The sequence below is a fragment of the Cyprinus carpio genome, chromosome A6 (genome assembly GCF_018340385.1).
Source record: "Cyprinus carpio isolate SPL01 chromosome A6, ASM1834038v1, whole genome shotgun sequence".
Taxonomy (NCBI): Eukaryota; Metazoa; Chordata; class Actinopteri; order Cypriniformes; family Cyprinidae; genus Cyprinus; species Cyprinus carpio.
The window spans coordinates 7,511,018-7,523,294 of NC_056577.1; the positions used below are offsets into that span (position 1 = coordinate 7,511,018).

The following is a 12,277-nucleotide window of genomic DNA, read 5'->3' on the forward strand; positions in this document are numbered from 1 at the left end:
GTGTGTGTGTGTGTGTGTGTGTGTGTGTGTGTGTGTGTGTGTGTGAGTGGAAGAGAGAGTGTGTGTGTGTCCTCACAGGAAGTCACCTTTAATGAGTAGAAGTGTGTCATTGTGCATGTGTGTGTGAGAAAAACAGAAAGAGGTGGAACAAAGTCATTTTTTCATTATAGCAGTACACAAGCCCGATCACGATTCCCCTGAGCTTTACTCAATAGTCTTCCTTCTCTATGCCTCAGGTAATTGATCAGTTAATGAAGAAAAGGCGAAAGAAAGAGACTGAAATGAGAGAGAAAAACAATGGATGAAGGAAGGAAAACAAACAAGAATCGTTTCTGGTATTAAATGTTATTTAAAGATTCAATTTCAGTGAACATGAGTATCAGTATCTTGACCGTGACTGCTGTCAGCGATGTGTTCTGTTTCTCTTTCTCTCTAATATTGTACCAGCAGGTGAGACAGGCTGGAATTGGCTTCCATCACAAATATCACACTGTCAGAACGTCAAACAAGCCTGCATCTAAACTGTCTCCGTGAGAAAAACAATCTATAACCTGCAAAAATGTCTTTGCAAAAATAAAACATTTTTGCAATCTACATTTCATGTTTTTCAGTAATAAATTGAGCTTTTGTTTAAATTCTTTTAAGACCTGTTTCACACCGCATGCATTGTAACTGTAACAGCATGCGTTTGTTGAGCTTTCACAATCTGTTTCTGCTGTATATAACAGAAATCTTATTTTCAGAAGTGATCTCAACTATGTCACAATATTTGATCTGATTTAACAAAATGCCACAATCAAATCCCAGAAATTTTAAAATGAACTCAAACATTTGTCATAATGTCTTTGAAGACCAATTTATCTAAACATTTCACATTCATTTTATAACTCTATACACATTAATAAGGTGTACTACATTAACTCTGTACTGTACATTAAAAATTTATCATGTACAATATAAGAATTTTTGCACAAATGTCTGAGACAAAGTTGTTTAGCTGTAATTGAGAACTCTGTGACATAGCAATCTTTGAACACTGTTTCTCTTCATTATTTTTAAAGATTATTATATATCCCAGTTTTAGAAGTGCCATTATCACCATTAACATTCAGAACCAACCAACTGTTTCATTCTGTATTTCACCCGACACCAGATGCATTCGTCACTCTCAGAGTCATTAGGTGTTAGTGAATGATCGTTACTTTAGCTCATAATCACTGTTATTTCCTCCACGGTGTGGCCACAAGTCAGCACATTTAGACATTCACTATGGAATGTTGCACCTCTGAGCCAGGGTTGCCAGGTTTTCACAAGAAAACCCAGCCAATCGCTACTCAAAACTAACCCAATCGTGTTTCAAGGGGGTCCACTATTAAAAATCGCATTCCGGGGAGTAAAATACACCGACTAATGTTTTGCTGTTCAGTGAAACTATCTTTAAAACAAGATCAATTTATTTGAAAAGCAGCACTACCATAAACATGTTAACATGTTATCTAAAATTAAGGATGTTTAAATATTGTAGATATCTATACTGGAATACAAGACAAACTTTTGTGTTCTGGTTTGTGCAGTATTGGCCCAGTTTTAAGCAGAGATTTGAGATCAATATGAACATGATATTAGATTGATAAATTCTGCTAAAGTATTTTTCATTGTTAATTCATGATAATCAATGATGCATGCATAAACAAACAGAACATTATTGTATAGTGTTAATGATTTCAATGATTTCAGTACAACAGACGCTGTGGAGATATCCAGCGGCACACACACACACACACACACACACACACACACTGGAAGGACAGTCACCTCTACGACACAGGGACGTACCGACAGGACAGGCACCCTCTGACACCAGCAGCACTTCTGTCTGCAATTTACAGGCTTCTTTGCGAAGGAGACAGTGATTCTCATAGCTCTCGCCATTAGATCCGCACACTGGAGCATAGTCACTGCTGCACTGTAAAGAGAGAAAGAGGCACAGGTGTCACAGATGCATGTTTCTGTAGTAAATTTTTAATGGTCGGCTCAGATGAGGACAAACTTTAATTACATCTGCATTCTGAAACACAAGACACCTATCTGAGAGTACCTGCGTGCAGGTAGTGAAGAGTGAAAGATTGGCTGCTATTACACTCTACTACTACACACACACACACACACACACACACAGAAGACCACTGGTGTCATTATGGCCAGCTGTGGTGTGGTGTCTGGAGGAAGCAGGTCACCCAGAGGCAAGAACACAGAAGGTGAACCAGTTTCACTCATATATCAACCCCACAGAAGGTTATTTAAATCAGCCATTAAACAAGAGGTCATCCATCTATGTGAATACACACACAGCAAACACACTGTAAAATCAGTGGAAACACACATGCACACTAAACACAGAACTGCTGACTAACAGCCTGAGGGTAAAAGAGAGCAAAAGTGAGAAGGACAAAACAGAGACACAGGAGGGAGGGTGACTCTTTGATAGTTTGAAATCTCTAGTGTGATTTATAAATCACAGGCAACCAGCTATAAATATCAGAGAAGGTGATTTAATGTATCAGAACACAGTGAATCTGTCTGAAATGTCAACTGAAATGTACTTTGCAATGATGCAGGGTGGACTTTGAAATGTTGAGGCAATGGAAATCTTATCTTTGTTAGTTCATGAATGGAAATTCACGGTCAATTTCATGTTTAATGCATGGTTTTTCTGATGTAGTAAACTTGCTCTGTAGCTCACCTGCTACAACACTGCATTTGAGATACGAAGTGCTTGGTACGAGTCCTGTTAAACACGAGTACCGATAAAAGAGCTCAAGGACTTGTAGAAGCAAACTAAAATGGCATGGTTGCTTCAGCAAATGTGTTTTTATCTCACATTTGCTTTTGTTAACACTATCGGTTGGGTTTACAATAAGTGGTTCATTTTTTCACTTTTAGTGGCACTCACTGCATAATTCACTGTAAGAAATATTTCTGTCGTGAAATATGCAAGTAGCAAATGTAATATCATTTGCAGAACAGGAACATTTTTCCAGTGAGCCTGAGGTGACAAAGTCCCATTAAGCTTTGCATTTAAATTTTTGTTGGTATTGTTTCAAAAATAATACAGCAACTACTGTACTATAATACAGTAATATATATATATATATAATTTACAGCTACTAACTTCTGCTTAATGATGTAGTAAACTTGATGTAGTACTTATGTCCATAGTACTGCCTTATCTGTATATTTATTGTACATTTGTAACATATTGTAGACACTGTATATCCTGTACTTACTGCTTATTGCACTTCTGGTTAGATGCTAACTGCATTTCGTTGCCTTGTACCTTACATGTAAAATGACAATAAAGTTGAATCTAATCTAATCTTAACTATTACTATTAATATTCAGTTTCATTAAGGAACTTCATTCTTGAAGTCATATCCTTAGTACAGCTCACTCAAAGATCATTTCATATTATTTTAAGTTCACTGTCATTCCAAAATTACCAAAAGTGGTGATGTCACAATGGGTAAATCTATTTGCAAATCTAGTAAAATCATGCCAGTTTGTGTTTGAGGGTGTGTTTGGCCTCTGACTTTTGGACCCCCAAAATATACATTTTATTGTAATTTATGAAACTGCTTGAAATATTGGTGTTGGAATTACATGATTTGCAATGCTTTTTTTTTTTTCAAAAAGAGAGAGTGAAAGTGAGAGCTCCAGCATGTGATGAGCAATTGACAGAATGGAGAAATGAATGAAACACTGAGTAGAAAGCTGCAGAGAATTGAAAGTCTGAAATTAGAAAATGGATACTATAGCCAGTGAAGGATGAATAGGGAGGAAGGAAAGATGATATAACGGCTGTTTCCTCATACATCTTCAACCACCAGCCGCTTTTTGACGAGGATATTAAAACATGTCATTAAGAGAAATTCTTTCTTCCTGTTCTTCCATTTACTGTAACTGCTCTCATCTATCTCTCATATCGTTTTTCCTGCTCTGTAGAACTGCATCCCTCACTGTGTCCTCATACAACCAGGCATCTTTTACCAGCCAGTCTCATTGTTAGGTGTATCATTTACTGCACAAGCAGATTCAGACCCAAAACTACAGTAATTACTACAGGAGCATTTAATAATGTAGTGTCTTAAATGCTTTAAAAATGAAAGGGGCTTCATCTCATTAGAATTTTTTTTTTTTTTTTTTTTTTATCAAATTAGATCCAACTTATTAGTTTCAGAGCCAAAACAGCTTGACATTATGTAACACTTAAAAACAAAAGACTCAAGAATAATACATTACAAATGCGACTGGATGAGCAACATTAAACAGATGATACTGTATGTTCACATTTGCATACCTACACATTAATTCTACACTAATGTGCCAGGCTATATGGTGCATTCAAGCGATGTTTGAAATATCATATTTATGAGATAAATGACACCACAATGTCATAATTCTGCGTGGGAAAGCCATCATTTTCTTTTTGTGAGAAAAAATGTGTTGCAAAAAAAAAGGATGAAATCATTTTTTCTTTCATTTACAATAAAACTCTAAGCTCCTTGTACAAAATAAAATAGTATTGTACAATTATGATGAAATAACAATAATAATTATGAATACATAACAATTTAATTTACAGCATGAACTAAATAAAAAGCATAAAGCAAAAACACACCTGATGTCATTTTGCGCTAGAGTTTAAAAAAACTTTCAAATATTTCCACTAATTTTAACTAATTTTTTCCCAGTTAATTTAAATTATATTAAACTAACTTAATCAAGTTGAATCTCATATAATTAAACAGAAGCTTGTGGAATAAATTTGATGAGTTAAAGTAATAGAATAAAAAAAAAACATATGCTGGCATGACAACAGTGTACAAGTTTGGAGTGACATAAGGGTTAATAAATAATTACAGTATTGGATTTTTTTGGTGAAGAATTCCTTTAAAGAAAGCTGAATTTGTTGGATATTTTGTCCCAAAAAAAAAAAGGGTCTAAACATAATTGACATACAGGACGGACACTCATCTGTTTCATCGTTGGGCATTTGTTGGGAACTCAGAACATTAATTAAAGTGCAATTTCTTTGATTACCTAAAGGGGTCACTGTATCCACTACATAAAAGAGCACAAAACATGTCCTGTACCATTAAAATGATACTGTATGAAAACCGATTCTGATACACTGTAAGTCTCATTAAATGTCCACATGCCTCCAGAGAAACTGCTGCATACACACACACACACCTGCCAAATCATACACAATAACTACCTATATACTGAGATGTGTTGAAAAAAGAATTATAAGAGAATGCTTGAATTAATCAGAGCTCTTAGACACAGCAAAAAAGGAGTAATGGAAAAGGAGAGAAAGTGAGAGGGGAAGGAAAAGGGGCTGGGCAGAAGTCGGTTAGCATGGTGCTGTATGTGTGTGTGTGTGTGTGTGTGTGTGTGTGTGTGTGTATGTGTGCGTACGTGTGTGTGTAGGTTATGTTACTGTGTTAGTGGCTCCTAATGGAAGCTATCGCTAGAATTATTGAGCTAAAGCACTCAGTCCTTCATATCGCTTCATTAGGACACTGCCAAGGTGATGGCCTCCGTCTGTTGTGTTGTGTTGTGTGTGTGTGTGTGTGTGTGTGTGTGTGTGTGTGTGTGTGTGTGTGTGAATGTACATCTTAAGTGCAGAGAGAGGCGAGGGGAAGAAAATGTCAAACACAAAAATTCCCACTTTCCCAGCCATTCATGTGTGAAAATGTGTGTTTGTGTTGTTTGTACTGTGGCTGCCAGGCCTTAAGTGACCATATACAAGCAGGAGATAGAAGGGTCAGTGTGTCTGAGCTTCACTGATGCTCACACTTCTACACACACACACACACACACACACACACACACACACACACACACACACACACACACACACATTCAATAAATACTCCTTTTCTTTCTCCGATCTAAAAACATTTCTTTGTTAATAATTTGTCTTTAGTAAAATGCTCATTTAATACATTCTTTATAATTTTATGACCATTTTCCTCATTCCCTTTAAATTATTTATACATATACTTAAATATGTATATGCTATTTTACTGTATATTATTATTTTCTTATTTTATTTGATGCTTTCCAATTGACATTTTATTTCCACTTTTTAAATGTGGCCCGTCACATGCTTATTCATGTGTTCATCTAATCCTAATATCTGGTCCTGGAGAGATGCTTTTCCTGTAGAATTTAGTAGTGATCATGCTCCAACATACCTGGCTTTTAAAGTGAACCCAAAGACTTTGATTATTTATATTTATAACTCTGCAGGAAAAGCAGCTTTGCAGGACCAGGAATTATGAACCATGAACCATATACATATACACACACACACACACACACACACACACACACACACACACACACACACACACACACACACACACACACACATGTATATATATATTCTTCAACAACAATGCATTCAACAGGAAATTGGACGTCATTCAATGTTCTGTTGAACCAGTAAATTTCTATTCTCGCCATTACTGATTTGAGCTTTGTGCATGAATTCAACTCTTGTACTGGTTCCTGTCTCAGATCCATTATTGTATGACAGTTACATGCACAGATGTGTAATTTAAAAAGTGTCAGTGTATGTTTTTCAGTGGGTTTCATTTCTAAATTGGAACATGACAGACTCAAAGCCATGCCACACCAGATATTATATAGTGCTTTGACACTTGTACATAGCCATTTGATCACACATTGCAAGACAGATGGCTAGAGTGCAAAGGATAAATTAAAGTGAGAAAAAGCACTTTGCTTGACATTTATGCAAACACACTTAAAAACAAATCAAAAAATACATATCGAGCAAGGATACATTGATCAAATGTGACATTAAAGACATATAAAATGTAACAAAAAAGACATTTATAATGCTACAGAAGCATTCTGTTTAAAATAAATTCAGTTCTTTTGACCTTTCTATTATGTTTTCCACACAATTTAAGCAGTACACTAATTTCAACATGCATAGTAATAATAATAAGAAATGTTTCTTAAGTACCAAATCAGCATATTAGAATGATTCTGAAGGGTCATGTGACACTGAAGACTGTAGTAAAGATGCTGAAAATTTAGTTTTGTATCACAGGAATATATTAAAATATTAAAATATATTCAAAAAGAAAACATTTGTTTTAAATTGAAAATATATATTACAATTTTACTATATTTTTGATCAAATAAATGCAACCTTGGTGAACACAACAGACTTCTTTCAAAAGACCCCAAACTTATGATAGGTACTGTATTATATAAGCAAATTGTTCACACAAGATGTGTAATTGCTTTTTTTGTCTGTGATTGATTATTAAAGGCTGGTCTGTATCTACATGTGTCAGATACATTTTTAAACATCTCACACCATGAGTGTTCTATTCATAAGGTGCCATGTCAATTTAAAAACAGTTTAATATTTTATTTCAAACACTCCACTCCAAACCCATACTAGTTGAATGTGCAAGTGATTTTTATACCTGCCTCAGTCAGGTCACTTGAACAAACAGATTGCAATACCATTTGGTGTTGCTAGCGGTCCAGAAAGAGACTGACCGCCTTCCATTTTGGTCCTTCGCTCTCTCTCTCTCTCTCCGAGTATAAGAGTTGGATCAATAGCATCTCTGTAAGTGAACTTGTGCGAATCGCATCCATTCATCTCTCTCTTACACACTTTTCTGTTTGGGAGTCTGGAGGCAGGGCAGGACAGGGCGTCCAACCGCAGGATTAGGGCATCCCCACACACGCCTGGGTACCGTCTCTTGCGGCGCATGATACTTAACCGATAACCCTCCCCACCACAGCTAGAGGCACTCACATGGCCCCAGACTAGCGTTAGTGCCGCTCAATTTTATTAAGGGCAGAAATGAAAGCAGCGTGACCCTTCTTAAGTGCACAAGGCATCTTTGTGCGGAGCGAGGCTGGGCGATCGAGCAGATGCATCAAAGGAAATCCCCCCCCGCATGCTGCGCGAGCAGACAGATAATGCTATTTACCTGAGTGATGCAGCTTGGCCTGCAACAAGACACAGATGCACGATGTCTGAGTGAAGCACAGCACTCTGACTGAGCGAGAGAATGTGTGTGTGTTTTCTGTGAGAAGGGATGTGGAGGTGTTTTTTAATTTGTGACAGTTTGTTTACTCTGCGTGTGGTAATGCCTTTAACAAGGTCACATATTCAACATGTGGTGCTAATGAATGAGGAGCACTGATTCCTACCTTAAAATCACAGATGCATGTCACTGTGTCCCCGATTCGCAGACACTCGCCGTCAAACTTGCATGTGTTTGTGTCGCACAGAAAAAGATCAGTGTCCTGCTCTTCAAACCCTGTGATGAAATAAACACAAATATAGGTTATAGATTTCAAAAAGATATTATACAAAACATGCTACATACTAAAGGTATTTTTTTTTTTTTAATATTGAAATAATGATGAAAATAAAAGTAATAACGGTTAGACATTTAGAATGTCATAAAGATTTCTATTTCAAATAAATGGTCTTCTTTTGAATTTTCTTCCTTTCCCTAAGTGCACTAGCGGTCAGATAAAGCACTGTAGTATATTAAATCCGAATAAACACATCATTGGTGTGAAACAACCTCACAGAATAACTTCCTTGGGACAGAAGGACTTTTGGTTCCAAGCTGGATAGAGGATATTCAAGCTAAAGCATATCATGACTGCAGTTGCAAACAACAGATACTCTGTTATAAAAGCTGCTTTGATAAAATAGAGCATGTCCCTGGTTTGAGGTCATAACAGCCCTGTGTATGAAGCTTACAGACCTCTGTATAGAATGTGGGCAGGATGTCTCTTAATGGACTGAGTTGTTCTGTCAACATAAATGGAGAGTTGTTCATGCAGACATACAGTTAATAACAGATAACCTGTTTACAATATCGTTGAATCGTCGTCCAAGTCAAATCTGTCACTACTATAAACAAAAGTAAGACCTAGACAGATATACCATTAGCATGATCAGAAAAAAGACAGGTTCCAAAATCCTTAAATGTGTGACACGTTACACAAATACACCTCCATATCTGTCTATCACATACAATGCCTTGAGCCAAAATTGAACTCAAAGGCTTCTCTCTGTAAACACAAAGACGAACAGGATGATCCAGGATGAATATTTCATAAGCTTCACCATCTGAAAGTCAAAGAACAGGATGAGCCGAGCATTCACGACACACTGTATAACATTATAACATGGAACCACACTGACCCTTGTGAAAAAAAAGAGCACTTAAGTGTATTGATTGTATATTTGAAATCCTTAAACTTCATTATTTTTAAACGTATATTTCAGGTAATATAATTTATATGAATTAAAAGGTTACATTAGTATGCTCTCAAGGAATACATTTTCATTACATTTTTACCAACTTAAAGGGATAGTCCACCCCAAAATAAAAATTTTGTCATTAATTACTTACCCCCATGTCGTTCCAAACCCGTAAAAGCTTCGGAACACAATTTAAGATATTTTGGATGAAAACCGGGAGGCCTGTGACTATCCCATACACTGCCAAGTAAGTTACACTGTCAAGGTCCAGAACTGTATATCTCCATATCACCGTATGCTGCGTATGCTCTTCTTTATCAGCCGCGCCACTAGGATGCGCTGTTTCTACGTGTATTTAGCTTTGATTTGAAAGAAAACAGCGCATCCTTGTGGAGATTTCTTTCATACTTTTCTGGACCTTGACAGTGCAACTTACTTGGCAGTCTATGTAACAGTCACAAGCCTCCCGGTTTGCATCCAAAATATCTTAAATTGTGTTCCGAAGATGAACTAAGCTTTTACGGGTTTGGAACAACATGGAGGTAAGTGATTAAAGGGTTAGTTCACCCAAAAATGAACATTTTGTCATTAATCACTTACCCCCATGTCGTTCCAAACCCGTAAAAGCTTAGTTCATCTTCGGAACACAATTTAAGATATTTTGGATGAAAACCTGGAGGCTTGACACTGTCCCATAGACTGCCAAGTAAATAACAGTGTCAAGGTCCATAAAAGGTATGAAAGTCGTCGTCAGAATACTCCATCTACCATTAGGTGTGCAATCTTGGTGTTATATGAAGCGATGGGAACACTTTTTGTAAGCGAAGAAAACACTTTATTCAATAATTCCTTTGTCAGCGGTCTCCTCTGTGTCACTCCATATCACCGTGCTGCGTATGCTCTTCTGTGTCATCCACGCCACAATGATGCGCTGTTTCTACGTGTATTTAGCTTTGATTTGAAAAAAAAAAGCGCATCCTTGTGGCGCGGATTACACAGAAGAGCATACACAGCATACAGTGATATGGAGAGACACTGAGGAGACCGTTGACAAAGGAATTATTGAATAAAGTCGTTATTTTAGTTTTCTTCGCTTACAAAAAGTGTTCCTGTCGCTTCATATAATACCAAGATTGCACGTCTGATGGCAGATGGAGTATTCTGACGACGACTTTCATACCTTTTTTTGGACCTTGACACTGTTATTTACTTGGCAGTCTATGGGACAGTCTCGAGCTTCCAGGTTTTCATCCAAAATATCTTAAATTGTGTTCCAAAGAAGAACAGAGCTTTTACGGGTTTGGAACGACATGGAAGTAAGTGATTAATGACAAAATGTTCATTTTTGGGTGAACTAACCCTTTAATGACAAAATTTTCATTTTGAGGTTCAGTATCCCTTTAAAGCATATTTTAAATAAGACTGACATAAAAAAAGATTGTCATAAAATAAAATAACAAATTTACATTAACACTTTGCATATTCTAGTTTATGCTACACTGTCGGATGAAAATATTAAAAAATTGTGCATTCAACAGTATAGTTTACTGTAAATACAGTATATTCTATGGTTGCATGATTTGGGGGGAAATTATTATTATTACTAAATCAAAATATTGAGTATTTAAGAAAAATAATTAAATAATTTTATTTTACCTCTGTGAAATACCAATATTCATATTTATATTCTTAATTTCATCATTTTCAAATGTTAAACTTATATTTCGACAGAAACCCACACGGGGCCCTTAAAGCTTCTCTGAATTTACATACTTTTACTTGATCACTACTAAAGTGGATTGAAAAAGCACTCAAAAGTTGAAACTTTTGCACATAGGATACATTTCAACACTATTTAATTAGCCCTTAAATACAATAAAGTTGCAATACATATTGACACACTGACACAAGGAAGTCCACAACAAATGCAGCCTTGGTGAACATAAGAGACTTTTTTCTTTGAACTTTTGATATTGTATAAATAAAGTATGACTCTGTAAATATATAATTTTCATATTTTTAGCTTGTTTTGATCCTTCTAACATTGTGTGATTTGCATAACATGTAGCAAGTCCTAATACACAAAATAAGTTTTAAATTCTTTGTATATTTTAAGTTTTTCTCATTACTGAATACTTCTGAAGAAAAAATCATGCTGTGCTCAAAACTTTCCAAAAACCTGTAAATAACTATAAGTATGTTTGTCTGGCTGGTTTTGCAGAATTATTGGAAAGATTTTGAGATCTTGAAAAGCTTTGTAAAAAAAAAAATGCTGATACAGATAAATATATGATACTCATGAAGACAAACTGACCTGTGTTCAAATTAATGAGAAGAGAAAAAAGAGAAAATAAGATACAGAAGAGAGAGAGAGAGCGCAGAGCACAGATGGGCGGTATGATTTCTCTCGCTGAGATGAGACATGCATAAAATTTAAATATTGCCAGATCCGTTGTGTCTGGCTGTGCAGCTCATCATCCTCAGCGATGGTGCAGACTACTTATCCGAGACAAACGAGTGGGTATGTGTGCGTGTGTCTGTGTGTTAGAGAGAGGGAGAGATGAGGAGGGAGGTGGCACAGAGTGATGCAGCAGTGCTGAAACAAGACAAGCAGCCAAAGTCTCGGGATAAGTAAGTCTGTGAGGAATGATAATGAACTAGAGACAAGCAGGCTGAGTGGAAGAGGAAGACTACACACACACACACACACACACACACACACACACACACACCATATGACACTGCAAACACAATAAAGAATTTTAGAGTGAAACTCCAGCGCTGGGGTCACTTCCATTTCCAATCATCTCATTCAGTGGGTTCAGTGCTTCACAGGAAAAATCAGCTCACAGATTTTGTGCTTTCAGCTCAATCAATTTACTATAGAGAAATGTACTGAAAACATAATATTTCATGATTCTGGTTCCCAAACAA

The 12,277-nt window shown here is 36.4% G+C and overlaps 1 protein-coding gene across 3 annotated transcripts in view; it reads right to left on the reverse strand.

Annotated features, from left to right (window-relative positions):
- The window catches only part of LOC109064095 (tomoregulin-2-like), a 72,775-nt gene that overhangs the window by 34,048 nt on the left and 26,450 nt on the right, over positions 1-12,277 (reverse strand). For 2 of the 3 annotated variants that reach the window (XM_042757792.1, XM_042757790.1), the window contains exons 2-3: positions 8,272-8,381; positions 1,816-1,966 (exon numbers count right to left, since the gene is read on the reverse strand). In XM_042757792.1, coding sequence (XP_042613726.1) covers positions 1,816-1,966; positions 8,272-8,381 — 261 coding nt within the window. The remainder of the gene's footprint in view (positions 1-1,815; positions 1,967-8,271; positions 8,382-12,277) is intronic. The other variant, XM_042757791.1, reaches the window with a different exon arrangement.